The sequence below is a fragment of the Periophthalmus magnuspinnatus genome, chromosome 23, assembly GCF_009829125.3.
Source record: "Periophthalmus magnuspinnatus isolate fPerMag1 chromosome 23, fPerMag1.2.pri, whole genome shotgun sequence".
Lineage (NCBI taxonomy): Eukaryota > Metazoa > Chordata > Actinopteri > Gobiiformes > Gobiidae > Periophthalmus > Periophthalmus magnuspinnatus.
In genome coordinates this window covers 4,706,599-4,727,546 of record NC_047148.1, presented here as the reverse complement: position 1 = coordinate 4,727,546, position 20,948 = coordinate 4,706,599, and the positions used below count along the sequence as shown (strand labels likewise).

At 38.1% G+C, this 20,948-nt stretch overlaps 1 protein-coding gene across 1 annotated transcript in view; it reads left to right on the top strand.

The window, feature by feature from the left end:
- Nucleotides 1–20,314, top strand: part of tmem168a (transmembrane protein 168a) — a 28,005-nt gene extending 7,691 nt beyond the window's left edge. The window contains exons 5-6 of the mRNA XM_033989903.2: nucleotides 10,097–10,374; nucleotides 18,233–20,314. Of these exons, the coding sequence (XP_033845794.1) occupies nucleotides 10,097–10,374; nucleotides 18,233–18,783 (829 nt within the window). The 3' untranslated portion in view covers nucleotides 18,784–20,314. The remainder of the gene's footprint in view (nucleotides 1–10,096; nucleotides 10,375–18,232) is intronic.
- Nucleotides 20,315–20,948: the final 634 nt, after the last annotated feature.

The window sequence follows — 20,948 nt, the reverse complement described above, 5'->3', positions numbered from 1 at the left end:
CTTTATATAAATACATTGTTTCCTTTTACTTGTTCTGTATAAATAGTTTTTGTATAAATTCCTGTGCAGATGTAGTTTTGTGAGTGCTGTTTGGGTCAGATGCATGGAAATACACAATAGTTGTCTTTAGTCAACTACAGCCCTATTTTCTACAGCCCTGTTTTATCTGAATTGTTAGTGTCCCATATCAGTTTCTCTCAAGAAATGCTGTTTTACCGGTTTAGCTGAGAGTTGGTGCTCCTAGACTGTAACTTAAAATGGATGTCCTGGTTTTTGTCACTAGATTCATTCAAAGTTTTATACCGTATTCAGGGCTGAGCGATTTGGGAAACATATCTAATTACAGTATTTCCGATATAAGCATTGCGATTTGATTTGCAATTTATAGTTTATTAATATGATTCTGTTTGAAGTTCACATTTTAAACTTATTCAGAATTGGCAAATAAGCCAATGAACTGATAAACTAACACATGAATCACATTTCAGAACATGTTTTTTACCAATCTAAAGATAGCAGTTTTTATGCAAAATAAGACAGGACAGTACTTCAAAAGTTGCTGCTTTTGCATTCATTCAAATTGTGATTTCAATTTGACTGCAAATTTTTTTTTTGTTTCCTTTGGTTTTGTGTTTTTGTTTATGGACATTTGTTGTGGCACTATGATCTCATACATACATCATTAGTATTAGAGACTTATTACTAAACACCAATTTGAACTGGATTTCTTATTGGGGTCTTTCAGAGTTCTCTTATTAGATTAGCAAAAGTGGATAGGCTTTCAACTGCACAGGGCAAGAAACAGCCAGGGAGATGCTTATTTTTGACCACTGAAGACACTAATTATGGTCCCTCTGCCGTGAACTATTATCTGTGATTATATAGAAGCTTTTTTTTTTACCTTAGTTGGAGTTTGGGGAGTTGCTATTGTACACTGAGACTTTTTAAATGTGCTTTTGACTAAATAAACATTAAAATATGGTTCCTGAAGGCTTTTATATAAACATTATATTTGCAAATAGTGTATTAGGGATGAAAATAAAAAATAAAAAAATATTTTTGGCAATTTGCTTTAATAATGCCACTGTCTATTATAAAAAAGTTTTCGCATCAATTCAAAGTCAAGTTAAATGTATTTATAAAGCACATTTAAAAACAACCGCAGCTGCCCAGAGTTCTGTACAAAGGCAATGTCAATTGCAATCTTATAAAACAAAACGTGCAAAACTACAATAAAACAATACAAAGGTGTCCCACTCAGCTTGTGTTAAAAGTCAGTGCAAAGAAATGAGTTTTCAACAAAGACTTAAAAATATCAGGCTGTTCTAATAGCCAGAGAAAGATTGTTCCAAAGTCTGGGACCAGCTACAGCAATAGCCCAGGCCCTCAAATTTTTAGTCGGGACCTTGGAACATCCAAAATCATCTGGTCTGCTGATCTCAAAATTCTACTGGGAACTTGGACAGAAAGAAGCTGTCGTGTTGTGAAATGTTGCGTTTGTGTCTTATCAGAATATAACTATTATTTTTAGAGTTTACTAGTCATGATCAGTCGATTAATCAGTGCAGCCCTACTGTGTATATATATATATATAGCAAAAGGCGAAGTTAAAATCTGTCAACTGGACAAATCGTTGATTTGAGTGAAGTGAAGACGTTTCGCTGCTCATCCAAGCCGCTTCTTCAGTTCATTGGAGAAACTAAACAGCTACTCCATAAGAGGATGTACCAACACTGGCGTGAGAGTTCCTCTGGACCCCAGTCCACTGTACATCTCCATCTCAAAGCCACTAACCACTCCTTTGGTTAAGATCTGAACTTCACTGTCTTCAGACAAAATAAATTGTTTGAGAGGGGAGTTAAAGAAGCTATTTTTGTTAGGAAAGAGAATCCTTCTTTAAACAGGAATGGATGCCTAAGACATAATCTCTACCCCATCTATAACGCCATCCTCAGACCCAGAACGATGAGAACAATAGCAGGGTCGCTAAGGGCTGAATAGGGTAGTTCCAGCTGAAACTGGAGACAATAGCAGTTTACAGTTTCAGTGTAGTTAGCCCCCTCCCTTCAGATAGATATAAGGCAGTGGCCACCAGCAATCTGACCAGAACTGAAGAAGCGGCTTGGATGAGCAGCGAAACGTCTTCACTCCTACAACGATTTGTCTAGTTGACGGATTTTAACTTCGCCTTTTGCTATGGATCAGACCCGGACGACTGAGGGTTTACACAGTTTTACACAAGGTTTACACAATTTTTGCAGTGTTCGTTATTGTTTTAAGAGCTTTTGTCAGTGCCACACATAGCCCCCTTTTAATTTTTTAATCAATGCACTGGGCATGTCTTTAGTCAACCAATACTTTCTTTGGTTTGTGGTAGGCCTGTGACAATAATTACTATATTGACCTATCATTCACTGCATGAAAGCTGGAACAATATATTTTAGGGCTCAATGTTTATCGTGTCTACAATCTTTTTGCTAAACCTGGGAGATTTTTGACATTTTTAAGTAGTAAAGTCATATTTGAGCTGTAGAATATATAATAGATCATGCCTTTTAGTGATACTGCTTATTTAAACATGTTTACTGGGATTATCCTGCTTTATTTTAATTGTGTCGTAGTTCAGTATTATCTTTTATCTCAGTGGTTCTGTGTAGGAATATAGCTTACTTTGTTATCATGACAGGCCTTGGTTGTAGTCAGTTATTTTATGAATTGATACTTAAAATACAAATATCAAGGAGATGAATAGCATGTTTAGGAGCCAATGCATGGTTCATGAATATCACTTGTACTTTGTTTATTTTTATTTTTTTTCCAATATCACTCCCTTTCGCCTTCTTCGCCCCTGGCATTTGTAAATATGATCACTCGCTCCAACTTTTCACTTGGCTCAAGAAGCAAGTGGATAAATAGGCCAATAACTATGCATAAACACGCTAATGTTTAGGCCCTTAAGGGATCGTTCCTCTAGTGGTTCCTCCGCAGAATACCAAATTCTTCAGCTCCAGCAAGTAGTAGCCATTAGCTGCTAATATTACTGGCTCTCCTTCTGCCCTCTCTATCGGTCCTTTTTATGTTTGATGATGCCGCAGTGTTCTCTCTCCATCAGTTCAGTATTAATGTTTAGTATTTTAGGCAGTACATATATTTTGAAGTAAAGGTTTTTAGCAGACTGTTTGCTCTGGTAGGAAATGCAGTGCAGAAGCATGTGATTCTGAACTGGAGGTGCAAAATTAGATATCAGTAAAACCATAATACAATAGCTACTAGTAGGAGTGTCGCGATATCCAATTTTAGTGTAACTTGTATCTGAGAAGAAGCATTGATTATTGAGTGTTTTTTCATGGTGTCAATAATAGTGAATAATTATCAAGCAAAAGTGAAATCCTTCATTTTATTTTCATTCCCATTGTCTAATAAATCACAATTACTCTAGTAAGTCATCAGCTTTATTAAAACAAACTTAAATTTTAAAAGTAAAATGAATGTGACATAAATAATAAAAGACCATTTAACATTTCGGTTTACTTTTTTGAAGTTTAAATAGTAACGTAAGAAAAAAAAACCCAAAAGTTATGATATGCTTTGTTAATCCTTTGTGAAGGAATTCATTATCTCAGTTTGACCCTTCGATGCTCAGGAAATCTGCCTGGAGCAGTAAGCTCCTGCCTTATATTGCTCTGGGACTCATCTCCAGATCTTGAGCTCCACTTGGTCAGGACCACCTAGGCGGAGGATGGATGTATTGGCATGATGGGGGAAACAGGAATGCCAGGAGGGAACCCATCCAGATGCGATATCAGGAAGGAACCAGTTTTGTGTTATTAATCAGATGTATAATTATGATTTTAATTATGTTTCTATTCAACAAAATGCATTTAAATGTATCTATAATAGAGAGAGACCGATATATTGGTTTGTTATATTTTTGTTTTGGCAGACCTGCTTCCTAAAGAATATTTATAAAACTTTATTTGTACACGAAAAGATAACTGCGCAAACATACACTACACAGCTCTCTTATGGGCTCGACACAGGGGGAGCGACTAACGACGGCGCACAGTGACACTCATCGCATGGGCTTTAAAATCGAACACACGGGCAGCTACAAACTGCAGCGACGAGTAGCAGCTTGTCACGCCGCGCCCTGTTCCAGAGCGGATCACGAGCCTCCTACACATCTGATTGGCTGTTTATTTGGAGGGAATTTTGAGGTTGCAATAGCGATAAATGTGGAAAAAAGACGCTAAAATGAAATACATACTTTTGGTTATGAAAAAAAACAGCATGTATGCTGTTTATGAAAAAAAAAAACATGCCTTTATGTTATGTTTTTCCCCCATATGGTCATTTTGTTTAATGTAAAAACCTTAAATAAATATATTTTTAAATATTTAATCAGTCTTTAATACATTTGGTTACTAGCCTCCATAAAGTTTTCTGGATAAATTTATTATTTGGTTAATTTACCACTCATATTCACCCTGGCACCAACGAGTTTCCAGGCAGTTGCTTTTTTGATATCTCTGTAGTTTTTTGAGATATGTCAAAAAGAATTGGGGAATCCAACACGGCGCGTATGATTTTCTCCTGCATGATGTTTCTGAAGTGGACAGTGCATTGGCTCGTCAATCAAATTCTCGCTGATTGGCTGTTGTGCAGGCGACAGCGATAAAAGTAGAACATTTTTCAACTTTTATTAATCGCGTCGCAGACCCGCGTGTGCACGTCAACATGCACGAGCGCGAGGTTTTCATGTGCACGACTTTCGCTTGTCGCGGAGATGAGAGACGAGCGCAGTGTCGCACAGAGACCATTGGAAATAAATGGAGAGCGAGCGACGTCGCTCCCTGTGTGTCAAGCCCATTATACGTCTGTGGTTAAAAAAAAAAAAAAAAGAGCCGTGGGTGAGTTAGGGGTAAATTTAAATTGCAATTTGGGTAAAATAATGAAAAGCAGCTCTACTCTATTTATCAGCCCAGAAACATCAGCAGAGCTTATCAGGTATCGGTTTCTCTGGATTCTAAACTATTGATATTGGCACCAGCCATGAAAAAACCCCTCATTGGTCGATCTCTTATCTATAGTCATTGAAAATGCATCTTCAACCTTTTAGCTGACTATTAGCTAAGTGCACAGTAGAAACAGCAGGACATAGTACCTGTGGTGAACTCTTCTTGGTTGATTTTGAATGCACACTCAAGTCCTGGGCAAGCAGAAACTGGCGGAGGTATCTGTATGCAAGGCTAGTGTTTGTGAAGTCCAGAGGGAGGGCTGTGAACATGATGTGAATGCCTGGGCTGTATAATGGGCTGTTTGATGGCTCCAGATCATGTTTTTACAATGACAAGAGCCCCACGGGGAGATCACAGAGATGGGGGGTGAGAAGAGGCGAGGCACAGGGGTGAAAGTAAACAGCAGCGCTTGTAAACAGTGTGTGTGGATGGGAAGGCGGGGGTTGTTTTGATATGAGAAAAACAAAGATAGGTTAATTGAATTGTGATGCACATATGAGTTCTTTCTTTTGGGTTTGATACAGTAGAGTGCATAACCTTTCTGGTGGAAGGTGCACTGCACTACCTTATTGTTTTGCCTTGAATGTTCCACAGTATGGCATTATGGCTTTTCTATTTTTCATTTACTCAATTACACCTGTTTTTATTGATCAAAATGCATTCTTTCTGTGAGTTGGTCCACCTCTCCTCAGATCCGACTTGAAATTTGCTTAATGGCATCACCTGGTTATCTCCATGTTGTTACTTTGCCTAGATTTTTCCACAGTATTGTATTGAATTTATCCATCTCCATGGAGACAAGCAGCCATGGCTGATGCCATCAGGTTACAGGTCAGATCTATGAAGAGGGGACTGGTTCACATTAAGAATGCATGTTAAGGCAATTATAGCAATTAAAACATCTGTAATTGAAATAAATGCAAGGTGTGGAATGTTACACGTCATGACAATAAACTCAAAGTAAGCAACACCACCTCCATGGACAGATCGCTGACCCACCTGTATCATCAATCAGTATGCAATCAATTAATGCTAAATTATTAAAGGTGATGTACCTGATTTTTAGTGTCTTAAAGATGTGAAAAGCTGAACCAGTGGTCACTTACCTTACTTCTCTGTGCCTCCTGATTATCTCATATAATCGCTTTTCACAACTCTAAGACCAGAGTGGATTTGTGTCACCACGGTAAAGCTAACAAGGACTAGGATGCTAACACGCTCTTCCTGATTCTCAGACAATAAAATACTAAATAATTGGATGCAGACACATTTTGACCTCAAGAGCTGGTTATATCTGTTCCCGGGTAAGACAATTTTTGTTCACATACCTGGGAAAAAATTGGGTACAGCCCCTTTAACATGCTGACAATGCAGTCATCATATATATGTTTTTCTTTATGTTATTGTGTTAAAGCCTACCAAAATGTGGACTGTCTGCTGAGTAAAAAGGACGAGACTTTTAAGGATAGAAGGCGAGCGGGGCGATGTGGTGTGAATGCTAAGCTCCGAGGCTTGGTTCCCCCGGGCGCCGCAAGAGCAGAAAAGATTAGATGGGTTTAGGTGAGTGGGGATGTGCGCCAGGCCATGCAGAGGTGTCCGGCATTAAGTGTAGTATATCTTTATGGGAGGAGCGTCAAGGTTGTCAGACAGGGAACAACACATCAATTCTGTCCACTGCGATACTGTAGGCCCACCGAGTCATTTGGGAGTGTATTCAAGGACAGGTACGCCTTAAAAACTCTACTCAAAGCACTGGATAATGCCAGCACTTCAATTCAGAATATAAGTTGGATTCAATAATTTTATTATCTTATTGTTTGGTTTCAGATGACATTACAACATTCTCTATGGGCCAATCTTATTTAATACAAACTGGGGTCAGCTGAATTTAATATCGTTTGTTGTGATACAGTTCAAGGGTCTAGTCATAAACATAAATGATCAGGTTCAACATTTGTGCATTTACTTTTTGGATTTCATGGCAAAGTCTAATGTTATCAATAGAGACTATGACTCATCACATTTTGGAATCTGTGAACCACCAATTTATTTACCCAGATAATAGGCATCACTACGTCCTGTCCAATTTTACCTTCTATGATGTTTTTGTCAAGTCATGCTAAAATGAATATTTAAAGATAAGGTTGTGGACAGGGAGCTGTGGGTGTTATCACTGTTAAACACTACGCAAATAAAATGAATACTTCACCAAAGGACACTTCTGTCTTGAGAACGCGGGATGTTTGTGTCTCAGTGCTAACACTAATGCTGATTTTGAGGCATAATAAATATTAAAACATCACCACAAACTGAAGAAGTCTACATATAAAAATATTCAGGTAGTATTTATTTTAAGTAATTTGTTCTATAGTTGGCAGCACCTCAGGGGGAAAAGCCAATACATGTGCAGACACTGAAATGTACAAGTAACATGAAGATAATTGAAAAAAGATAAGGGACAAGAATAAACATTTTGCTAAATGAATCCTTCTCCAAGAAACGTACAATGGCACAGACATTGTAGATTTTTCTGCACACATTTCCCAGATAGGGAATTTAAAAAAGGACACATAATTATGAGCCCCACCCCCCCCTTCCTAACTCCCAGTGAAAACAAATTAAAGTGACAGTGGCTCAGTTGGTAGAGCGTTTGTCCTCTGAGACGAAAGTTGGCAGTTCAAAACCCGCTCTCGACATTAACATGGTTGGCGGTGCAATTCAAGCTCCCATAGGTGAATCCTGTCATTGTGTCCTTGGGCAAGACACTTATCCCACTTTGCCCTTAGTGTCTGTGTTCTCTGGTGTATGAATGTGTGTGTGAATGGGTGAGTGGTGAGTGCTTGATGTAAAGCACTTTGACTGCTTTGAAGGTGGAAAGGCGCTATATAAAAATGTGACCATTTACCATTTTACAAACTATGAAATGCCTATCTATAGGCTGTGTTATGTTTGTCCTGGTTTAGTCCTGATGAAAACTCGGTTTGGTTCTCTTCTTATCCTGGTTTAGTCCTGCACCAATACACATTTCAGTTCCAGGTTTAGTCCCAGTGTAGTCTCTCTCTGTAACTCACCTCTCTTCCACCCTTTCTCCCTCCTTCACCTCACCTAATTTTATTTTTAACAACAATAATAGTAAAAGATAAAAAGGCAATAGAAGTGCAGACAGAGCAGTAGCATAATAACTGTTAAATTTACAAGTAACACTGAGATAACTGTGAAAAGATATGGGACAAGAATAGACATTGTGCTAAAGTGTATCTTGGGCTATATTTACACTTGTTCTGGTTTTGAATTGGTTTCTTTCTGATATAGACTTGATTTGGTCCTGTTCTAGTTCTGGTTTAGTTTTTGTATAGTCTGGTTTAGTCCTAGTATAGTCCCAATTTTGACATGTTTTCTGTGAACACAGTTGAAGACAACCACTTTTTCAAATAATCTTTTATCTTTCTGAAGTTCCTAATCTCTAAATTTCTTTTGAGCTCAACCCTCAGAGGTGCATGTCGTTCCCGTCGCTCAACCCTCCTCTCTCGCTCACCTCTTTTCTCTTTTGAATTTTTCTTTTTTTTTTTGGTTGTTTGTTTTTACACAGGAATAACAGTACAAAGTAAAAGGGCCATACAAGTACAGACAGAGCAGTAGTACCCCCCACTCTCCTTCACCCCTTCTTTCTCTCTTGTTCCTCCCTCCTCCCTCCTTCTCTCCATCACCTCTGCTGTCTCTCTTCCTCACCCCTCCTCTCATGTTTGGGTTCTCCTCACCTCTGCAGACAGTTACTCCACCCCTTTGTGTCAAACTATCAACTCCTCACTCATTTATCTCCTTTTGTGCATGTCTTGTCTCTCCTTCACTCCTCTAGACAAGTCACCTTAGAAAGTGCAGCCACACACAAGAATTTTTCTGTGACACTCCGTGTACTTCTCTTGATGTGTTCACCTACATAAAAAGTAATCCATTTGTTTTAGATGTAAGTAACTTGTAGTTGTTTTTCCTAAGCTCTACGCATAGAGATGGAATAAATGTATAATACTGCAATTGTTTTTAAGATATCTATAGAGAATTAGAAAATTGGGTATATTGACTATATTTAAAACTATTGAATTCCCTCAAAAAGGTCATATTGTCATAAAGTGAAATTTCTGCTCTTTTGTGGTTTATGTTCCGGTCCATTTGAGTTTTGCGCAATACTCGTGCCAGTAAATGATAGTTGGAGGATAATTTTAACGAATTTTGGATTTACTATTAAAATATCATCTGAATATCTTTATCAAAATAATTCATAAAAATATGAAGTTATTCCTTTTTGTCAATATCACCCGACCACGGACAGTAGTGATTGTTTCTTGACCCAAATTCTCACCACTTTGGGTCATGCTAAAAATCTATTAATTTTAGATGTCTGTGTAATCCCTCAGTCATCCAGGTCTGATCCATAGTAAAAGCCAAAGTTAAATCTGTCAACTTGACAAAAAGTTGTAGGAGTGAAGACATTTCACTGCTCATCCAAGCCGCTTCTTCAGTTCTGGTCAGATTGATGGTGGACACTGCCCTATATCTGAAGGGAGAAGCTAACTATACTGAAACTGGAAACAGCTTTTATTTACAGTTTCTGTATGCAGGATAGGTCTGTTGACCTATACACTAAGTGTACACTGTGCTTGAGACATACTTAACATATTCATACAACTCTTAATGGGTCCTTTCTCACCTATTGCCATCCTGGCTAGGATGGCAATAGGAGCTCTCGTGACAGTGTTAGTACATTCTCTTATGGAGTGGCTGTTTAGCCTACATACAGAAACTGCAAACAAAAGGTGTTTCCATTTTCAGTATAGTTAGCTCCTCCCTTCAGATAGATATAAGGTAGTGTCCACCAGCAATCTGATCATAACTCAAGAAGCAACTTGGATGAGTAGCAGAAGTTCTTTACTCCTACAACTTTTTGTCCAGTTGACACATTTTAACTTTGACTTTTACTATTAATTTTTGTTCTGTCACATAGTTCTTGTAAGCTCTTCTTGTTCTAGTGCTTGTTTCATGACTTCAAACTTACATTCTTTTGTTTTGCTCTTCTTCCTCAGTGCGGATGGCCAGCCTGCCCTGTTACCTCCAGACCAGGTGCAGCAGTTGAACATTCGGGCCACAGGGATGCTCAACAGTGTCCAGCGCCTCTTCTCCCACCACATGGTCCAGACCTTTGGGTGTGATTACTCCACCAGTGGTCTCACTCTGGAGGCTACGCTCAACAAACTGCGCAGCTTCCTGGAGCTCCGGACTGCAGACGGACCGCGCCATGACACCTACCTGATATTTTACAGTGGGCACACGCACAAAGCCACTGGATCTTGGGCTTTGGCTGGTAAGGGCTCCACACTTAAGGTTTGCACTTGCTTGATAACATCAAGCAAGCATTAAAGAGGGAGTATTTTACGTCTATGGTGCATTAACTGCTAACACATAACAAAGTTAGATCACCATGTTACCTTTAATTATTTTGAAAATACTATATTTAAAAATATATACTGTGCTTCGCATTAAGTTGCTATGTACAGTTTTGTATCATGTTTTTGTATATTTATGGAGGATTGTCTTGTGGGAACTAGTAGCTTTGTCGTAGGCTTATGGGCTGAGCATTGCAGAATCTTACAGCTAACCATAAGGAGGATGCAAATAGAGCCTGGGAGACATCACTAAATAACTGAAACATGCACGCGTGACATCTAAAAATCTTCAGGCATGTTTTTGTTGAGGGAACAATGTTATAACAGTCATAATACATTATGCTGCTCTTTGAAGGTTCTGACCATCATTAATAACAGCTTAAAAATATTTCTTAAGGCAACATCTGAAGTGGCTATAATTTAACTGTAGCAGATTATATCTACTGTCTCTTTTAGTGTTAGCATCTTGCATACAGGTGCAGAGCAATTTGTCAACAATATAATTTCCCTCAGCAAATGAAACATGCATAATTTAAATCAATTATGACATACATTGTTTACTGACATGCAGGTGCAATTAAAAAGCGTTTCATTTACATTATCCAATTAATTATGTAGACTGGATTAGACTGGGTCATAAGTGTCGGCCTTAGTTAATGTTTCTATACTGTATATGTCCACAGTGAAAAGACCATTAAATAAAAACAGACGCAAAAGCATGCCAAGATTCTAACCTCTTTACCTCTGCTCATTGAAAAGTTACTATTTGAGCCAATTCAATCAAGTATATGTAGTATATGAAGTTGTAAAGGTAACCCTATTAAAGACGAGCTATGTAACTTTTCTGATGGTGGGTGTGCCACCTGCTTGTCTCCATGTCATTTCTTTACCTGAAATGTGCCACAGTATGACATTAAATTTCATCTTGCATTTATTCAATTACAAATGTAGTATTGCTATATTTACACTGAAATGTATTCATTCTTACTCAGCCGATCTGACCCATAAATTGACCTGTTGGCATGACCTACTTGTCTCCATAGAGCTGGATAATTTTATTTCCATACTGTACAACATTCTAGTCAAAGCCGTAACATCTCCATGGTGAAAGCAAGTGGCAGACCCTCCACCAGAAAAGTTACACAGTTTACCTTTTTAATTGGAATCTGAATTTCTGTTACCATTTTGGTTTGAGATCCAGCGCGTTATGAAAAGCAAAAGTATAATTTATTAAGGAATACATTTCTATCACCACAAAGCCATGCATTACAAATTTAGATTTTAGCGATAAGATATTCTAGGTATTTCTCCTCCCAGATCCATTTGCATTACAATCAGACAGTGCCGACTTCCATTTCTTCTCCTCTAGCCTCTTTGTCAATTAGAAACTGATTTGCAAAGATCACATAAGAGAAATAGTTTGATGAATTTGTCTGAAGTTTGCCTGCGAGAAAAGGGATTCTGGGAAACTTGGAGACATTTTGCCGAGTTTAGCATCATCCCCTGAAGAGAGATGAGAACCGCAGCAGGTTAACACTGTGTCAGCCCCGGCTCTTCTGTTGCCAGATTACATTGACACATTATCTCCACACGGTGCTGCAAACAAGAATAAAAATCCCCCCTTGAAAAGATAATGGCTTCCCCGTGTCACCAAACCCAAGGCAGCACGACGATGTTTCCTGGGGGATAATTGTACGCAGTCTGACGAGTTTGCTCTGTTTTGGCGAGAGCCCAAATTGGGATCCGTTTATTTTGAAGTCCACATTTAGAGAGACACTTTATTTTTGAGTTGTTTGTTTGTGCGAGCTGTCTTATTATCTTACTGATACTGAAGGTGGTCTCAAGGCTCATTAAAGCAAGACTAGCCAAAAAACGTCACCAGTCCTTTATCCCTACTTTTTAGCTTAAAAATGAAAATGGAACAATATCAGTATTACAATGCTAAAAACTTCAGTGAACTCGAACAGTTGGGTGCCTTTTTAGAATATCATGTCATGGTTTCAGATGGGAGGCATGGGCTAATATCACTCCATGGATGATTATCTAGTTTTCAAAAAATCTAATTCTAACTGAAAATCCACAAATTATCTTTATAATTACTGGCTATACGTCATTTAACTGACCTTTGTGAATGAATAATGCCAACACTGCCAACACAATGTTTTGCAAACACAAGTTGAACTTTGTAATAACTAATCCTGCCTTTTGACCTGCCCTCCACATCAATTTCAGAGATATCCACGGGTTAAGGAATGATGAAAAACTATGTCTGTTTTCATAGAAATTGACAATTTAAACCAAAATATTATATCTTTTACATTATGAAAAGTCTTAAAAATGTCAACTATAACTTGAATTTGAAACCAATGAATAGATAATTTAAAATGGCATGCTGTTGCATAAACCAGTAATGTTATGAAAGAAATGTAAACGTTACCTTTTACTCTTAAGACTCCATCTTCTTTGTGGACATTTAGTGGTTCAGTTTCATGAAGAAGCTTTGCAACTGAGCTGGGAATAAACAATATTGCCATTAATTGTGATTAAAAAGGGTCGACAACAATCGTCTGTGGGACATTTTACATAGTCGTGATAATCACCAACAAAGATAATTACCATTATACCACCAGAATGTGTAGAAATACTCATGATAATCTTTTCTAGATTAGCATCGTTTTCACTTATAAAAAAGTATGATAACAGGTTAAATATGGAACCTGTTCATAATATTAAAATTATAATTATTCATATCCATAACATTGTTAAACTGTCAGCAACTTTAACAATTATATCATGATAATCCTTAATTGCAATTATTTTGGCCATGATAAACACGAAATTTCAATATTGTCCCATGCCTAATCTGAACAGAACATTTTACAGGTGTATGGAATATTAATTAGGACAATATTCTACCATTTCCAGTGTATTTTCCACATTTCTAGTGAGACTATGGTGGCACTAGGGACTTTCATTTAAAGTGCTGTACCTCTACATAATTAAGCTGTCTCTTGTCAGCACACTATGTAGTTTTTGGACACATTTAGTAGTTTTCAGACTTCTTTTTTTAGTGTAGAGCTTATTGTAAGACTGTTGGTGATGAAAATTAGACTACGGGGGTCCACACATTTTTTAATTCGGAGAAATACTGACATTTTCATAAAATATATTAGCTTACTACCTGATTTTCACACCACAAAAGGAAGAATTAAGTATTTAAATCTGTCCAATTTGTCCCTAGCTTTCACAAGCCCTTTAGCACATCATTAATATCCACATGCATATTTTTTTGGCACGTGCACAGCTTTAGAACTGCTATTTTCAAATGGCGAAGTGAACCTGGGGTGGACGACCCAAGTCCAGCCAATCGGAGAGCTGCTTTTGGCTAAATACAAATACTTTATTACTTATTAGCTACAGTCCTAGATTGTATGTATAAATGGACATAGATAACACGCTAGCCACCGTGTTCCCAATAGGAAGTGCACATGGGTGTGCTCCTGGCTCCATCGGTGCTGGCTCCAATTCACAGAAAAATTGTCACCGCTCTGTCTTGGACTGCTGCAGTCAGGCTGTTCATTTCTGTCCTAAAATGTTCGTATTAACCTGCTCTACCTGATCTTGATATTTTTATTTTGCTATTGTGTTCATAAATCAAGATATGAATATTAATAATGGACAAATCAGGCGTCTTCTTTGAGGTCGCTCCCACTGGTGTTTAGCAACAGGTTTGATTGACAGTCTTGCTAAGTGCCCGCTCCATGCTAAACCATTAGTGCAGTTGGGTAGGGGCATTACATTCAACAGCCTTGCTCTGGATTGGCTCTTTGGTTGCTATGATACTCACAGTCATAGTTCCTAATATGAAACTCAGCTCAAAATTCGCCCCTATAACTGCTAGCCTTGTTGAGCTTCATTTGACTGGAGCAGAATGCTATGGTTGACGTCACACTCACTTCTTTATACAGTCTGGGGCTACAGCACAGTCATCTTATTACAATATTGTCTTTGGGGGAAACACAAAATTTACTCATTTCTATCAAAACAAAACAAAAGTTGTGTACCCCAAGTTTAAGTGATTAGTGTTTTATATCTGAACGTGACGTGGACTGCACCTGCCTCTGCTCCTGTTCTATGGCTGCACCATCTGGAAACCACAGGGTGGTATTTATGCGTTTGACATGACAGCAGAGAGACAGACAGCCCGCCAGCCTGAGGTGACAGGTTTGATCCCTGTAAAGCCACTGTCCATCACCAGCTTTGTGTCCCGCCTCAGACGCCCTTGAACAAGACTCCACCACACCACAGACCAATGGATTCTCATGTGTGGCATAGGCAGATAGTGGTGGTGGTATTTTAGCGTGGCGTTGTCATAAAACACAAAAAAAACCCTAAACTAAAATTTAAAGGACCTATATTATGCTATTTGCTGATCTATGTTCTAATTATGTTATAATGTTGTTTCCTTATCAAAACATAGCTGTGAGTAGAGATGTGTTTTGTTTCGTTCACAGATGTTTAACATACAAAGTTTGCATATTTAGGCTGAGCTCTTCATTTGAATAATTTCAGTCCCGGAATTGCCAAACTGTAGTGAACTAAAGGTCAAAGGTAGATGTTAAATTTAAAACTACTGCTTCTTGATCACAAGGTGGAACCTGATTTTGAAGGAAAAGACTTGATGTATGATACCAGTTATTATAATAATAATAAAAACACACTTCTATTTATAATGCACTGTCTAGCCAAAAAAAAAGTTGCCACCTGGATTTAACTAACCAAATAGGTACTAACCTCCGGTTGGATAATTACTGCATGGGCAACTTTCAGCTGGCAACAAGTTATTTAACCCCAACTCATGCAATGAGTTGCTTCTCACTCAACCATGTCGAAAGACACATCCCGTGGTCGGGGAAAAAATGTTCAAATCATTCAAATCATTGGCATGCATCAAGCTGAGAAAACATTTAAGGAGATTGCAGAAACTATGCATTATTAAAAACTAGAAAGATAGTGGGGACCCATCATCTTCGAGGAAGAAATGTGGCCAGAAAAAAATCCTGAATGATTGTGATTGGCGATCACTTAAACGTTTGGTGAAATCAAATCGAAGAAAAACATGTTCTATGTTTAATAGTGAAAGTAAAAACATTTCCACACGCACAATGCAAAGGGAACTCAAGGGACTGGGACTGAACAGCTGTGCCTTAAGAAAACCACTACTCAGTGAGCCTAACCGGAAGCTAGGGAGCATAAAGATTGGACTCTGGAGCAATGGAAGAAGGTCATGTGGTCTGATAAGTCCAGATTTACCCTGTTCCAGAGTGATGGGCACATCATGGTAAGAAGAGAGGCAGATGAAGTGACGCACCCATCATGCCTAGTACCTACTGTACATGCCTGTGGGGGCAGTGCTATGATCTGGGGTTGCTGCAGTTGGTCTAGGTTCAGCAACAGTCTGTGCTCAAAGAATGAGGTCAGCTGACCACCTGAATATACTGGATGACCAGGATAATCCATCAATGGGTTTTTTCTTCCCTGCTGACACGGGCCTATTCTAAGATGACAATGCCAGGATACATCAGGCTCAAATTATGAAAGAGTGGTTTAGGGAACATGAGACATCATTTTCACACATGTATTGTCCAGACCTTAACCCCATTGAGAATCTTTGAGATGTGCTGGAGAAGGCTTTGTGCAGAGGTCAGACACTACCATATCAATGCAAGATCTTGGAGAAAAATGAATGCTGGATGGAAATAAATCTTGTGGCATTGCAAAAGCTTATGAAAGCAATGCCACAGCGAATGCATGCCGTAATCAAAGCTAAAGGCGGTCCAATTAAATATTATAGTGTGTGACCTGTGTTTTTTGTTATTTTTTGGTGATGACTTTTTTTTTTTTTGGCTAGGCAATGTACAATGTAATAATCATGATAAAATAACATTGATGTGTAATGACTCATTGCATCTGAAGAGATCCATGACTTTCAGACATCTTAAGCTTAGAAACATTGTCCCCTGTTGCTTTTGAAACCATTGCTACTTGTACAGAATAGTTTCTTTGTAATTGTCATGTGGTCCTGGATTAGTTCATTATTGATTTCTGCTTAAATCAGCACTTTGTTTCATAACAGGTGATGAATTTAAAACCCATCACTGTACGCTCTATGAAAAAGTAGATTGGCCATCTCTATATGTCAGAAGAAAACAAAACTGTATAAAATGTTCTCACATGGACAAAACTGTTGGTACCCTTTGGTTAATGAGAGAAAAACTCACAATGGTCACAGATATAACTTGAATCTGACAAAAGTAATAATTACAAAAAATCTATGAAATTTCTGGCACAAGGTGTCTTGAATCTCTGCAGGCTAGAATGAAATCTCAAGACTATGAATGGATTCTAGAGAGAAATGTGCTGGCCAGTGTCAGAAAGTTTGGTCTCAATAGCAGGTTATGGGTCTTGCAACAGGACAATGACCCTAAACACACAGCTAAAAACACCCAAGAATCGCTCAGAGGAAAACATTGGACTGTGGTAAAGTGGCCTTCTATGAGCCCTGACCTAAATCCTGTTGAGCATCTTTGGAAGGAGCTGAAATATGTCGTCTGGAAAAGGCAACTTTCAAACCTGAGACAACTGGAGCAGTTTGCTCATGAGGAGTGTGCCAAAATACCTGCTGAGAGTGCAGAAGTCTCATTGACAGTTGTTTTTAAATAATTATGTTGAAGCATTGTAGAAAACCAATATCTGGCTTTCATTGGTTCAGTTTCATAGAATGTTTATTTATTATTACTTTTGTCAGATTCAAGTTATTTCTGTGACCATTGTGAGTTTTTCTTTCATTAACTGAAGGGTACCAAAAATTTTGGCCACGTGTGTATTTATAAGGGACTATTTGATAGACTGCCTGAATATCTCACTTGCTTGTTAATCAATTCATACAGGAACATTTAGTACAAGGTCACATGACTGTATAAGTCTAAGGACTGGCCACACCAGAACTCAGATGGGGGAAAAGGGCTTTTGGCTGTTTTGCTTCACAAAAATGGAATATATTTCAAGGACAGATAAAATTGGATACATTGGTGCCACAAACACAATATAATAATGTGGCAACAAACACACTCACATCTGCGTCAGTTTTTAGTATTTTAAATGGACCTAGGTATGTATTTGTTTTGGGGTTTTTTGTTTGTTTGTTTGTTTTCTGTATTTGAACAGGGTGCCCATGAAACAGAGAGTCTAAGTGCTTTCATTGGGCTTTCCCTGTATTAATAAATAAATCCTAGTATCCATACTAGTTTTTGAACAAAGCAAATGTGCGTTCTTAGCACTTATAAGCAAGACATTCAATAATAATTTTTTTGTTACTAATAAATGCAGGAAAAGCACGTAACATACAGCATTTAGAAACAAGATGGTGTAATCCCTCATTCTTCCAGGAGTGGTTCAATGTAGAAAAGCTGTCCGAGGTAGTCATCTATGGTCTCATTTATAAAACATTACGTAGAATTTTTGGTATGAGACCTCGGACACTGTTTTTACAATCACTGAAACAAATCAAAATGGAAAATGGCTTCTGGATGGGAGCTGAAAAGTCTTGATTTGAAACCCAGTGTCCATATGACCACCTTGCAAACCTTTTCTTCTTACATCCAAAATCCAGTCATATTAATTGTTCATATTGGCCAACCTTCACAAACGACCTTCCAAAGTCTTAGATTGTGCCCTGGGGGTGCCCTGAATAATATCTTTAATCCTCTTTTGCAGGTAATGAGAGTCTCCACCTGGCCCAGTTATTGGAGTTATGGAAGGAGAAAAACGCTGGCCACTGTGCGCGACTAATCATCGTTTTGGACACCGAAAATTCGTTCCCATGGGTAAGAGACATCCGAAGAGTGGATGGCGTTTATGTGGCTGTGCAGGGGGCGGAGCTAACAAACACCAGAGTAGATCCGGAACTTGGCGAGATCCCATGCCTTGGAGACTTCACGGCCGAGTGGGTAGATTTCAACTGCAACCCTGATTCCAACTGCCAGTGGTCAGACAAGGCTCGCACCGTTTCGGCTATTTACGGAGTGTCCAAGCGCTGGAGTGACTACACGCTGCACCTGCCAACAGGAAGTGATGTCGCCAAGCATTGGAAGACTCACTTTCCAAAGGCAACGTATCCTATGGTGCACTTGTCCAACTGGTGCTGCGGGCTGAATCTGTTCTGGTTGTGTGGAGTGTGTTTGAGGTGCTTTCGGAGGTGTAAGCTAGCCTGGTTCCCGCCCACTGTACTGGACACTGGGCTAGGCATCAAACTGGTACATTCATAGACAATAAAGAGAAATGGATCAATGGATTTGGGAAATTGCAGTAAGATTTTTTTTTAATGTGTTCTACAAAAGGGAGAATGGAAAAGTTGTGGTTTTAAGGTTTGCTGATTTGTACTTGATTTGCCGTATACTGTGCCTATCTAATACATGTTACAAGAGCATTAGCATGTTACATGCACACATAAGTAAATTACTGAATTGTGAAAACTTTATTGTATTTCCGTAGATTTTCAAAGTGGGGGTTAAATGGTTGTCCTAGTCCTAATTTGAATGTGGTCTATGTGCACCTGTATTCTTAAAATATAAATTTCTGTTAAAATGTATTAAACGTATTATTAAATGTATTATGGCCTTTTTATTCACAAAACGTTTGTTTGAATTAAGCTAAAATAACTTTTCATTGATTTACTGATGTGTGCTTGTATACTGTTAATATAAATGGGTGGCATTTAATGTCAATTTATTGTAACCAATGTAACCATTATTTGTTTTTTGTTTTTTAAGTTATCCATGTTCTTGGGTTTTGGTGTTGTTTTCATTTGCCTTTATAAGTGCCTTACTGATCTTTCTTTTTAAGTTTTTTTTTTATATATATATATATATATATATATATATATATATATATTTGTGCCAAAGTTATGTTTATATAAGTTAAATGTGCATTATCTAATCTTTTCGGTGGGGCATTTGCCACCTGCTTTTCTCGATCGAGATGCTATTGCCTTTCCTGGAATGATCAACGGTATGACATAACATTTTTCTCGTTGTCTCGTTTATGTTTTTTATTGCTCAGAATTACTTTTTAAATAATACCTCTTGGGCTTGTTTCTGCTATATAGTTATAACCTATGACACTCATGGATTGTTATGTTATAATTTGCACTTTTTAAATCTCAGTATTTATCTACCTAAGATTTCCACGTCATTGTGAGCCAGGCCACCTCTGCACAAATGTGTAATGAGGCCCGTTTGTATCACCTACTTGTCTGCATGGAGCTAGATATGTTTGCCATACTCTGGAACATTATAGCCAACCCAGTAACATGAGGCAAGCAGGTGGCATATCCTCCTCTAGAAAAGTTCCATAATGCACCTTTAAGCATGAATTTATGACTGCAAGTATGCGGTTGTTAAGATATGTGTAAGGAAAACGGTCCTGTGGTACTGGTTAAATGGCTTTTGGACATGATTCACTGATGCCTTTGCCCCTCTGCTAACCACACTGACAAACCACAATGTCGATCCGTCTTTCAAATTGAAGGATATTTTCCATCTCACATTTTAAAAGCCATTTATCATTGAAATCTGATGACAGGGCTGTTCTGCATGTTGGCAAAATACAACAGTTGCACCCTAAGTTACTATATTGTATTATCGCTGACAATCAAGCTGCAGGAAAACCAATCTTTACTGTGCTCCCTTTTTTTTTTTTTTTACTTTTAAGTATTATTTTCCTATCCTTTGCATTTTCCCTGAAGAAATGTTATGTCTGAAAATGACAAACTTTGGGAATAAACCAATTTGAAAACCTGATATGATGTTTTTGTTTTGTTTTTTTTTACACAGGAATTATGCATGAGATGGGTCTGTTTGAAAATGTGTCTACAGTAGAAAATAGTGGAAATAAACCATGGTGTTTCAGTTGGTTCATTTAACAAGGCTGCTGATACAGACACAGAGTAAACAGACAGTGTTGGAGCACCACATGTCAAATATTAGGACTGTCATTGGCATAGAGATGTAGAATTGGATAAAGGAGCAGATTCAGTCCTATGGGCTTTTTTATTCCAGTGATTCTCAACTTTTTCTGCACCTCTTATGAACATATTTGGCAGACAAAGTGTCCTTTTTACGTAGCCAAATTCAGGGCTAATCTTGGTTTGCCAGAAAAGCACTAAACAAACGCATTAATAATAGAACTGAATAACAGAATTTACAAAAGCATTTACAACACTGTATTCAAACTACAATATAATGTGATGAATGTGTACCGCATTCAATAATATTACATTACCATAATTAAATTACCATAACAGGAATGCCTTTTTCTTTGGTTACTATTGCACACAGAGCAAATTTGGACTAAACTAGGCCTAAACCTGGACTAAAGCATGGTTCTGCCAAATTCCAACACATTTCGAAAACTCTTCTTTCGTTGGATATAG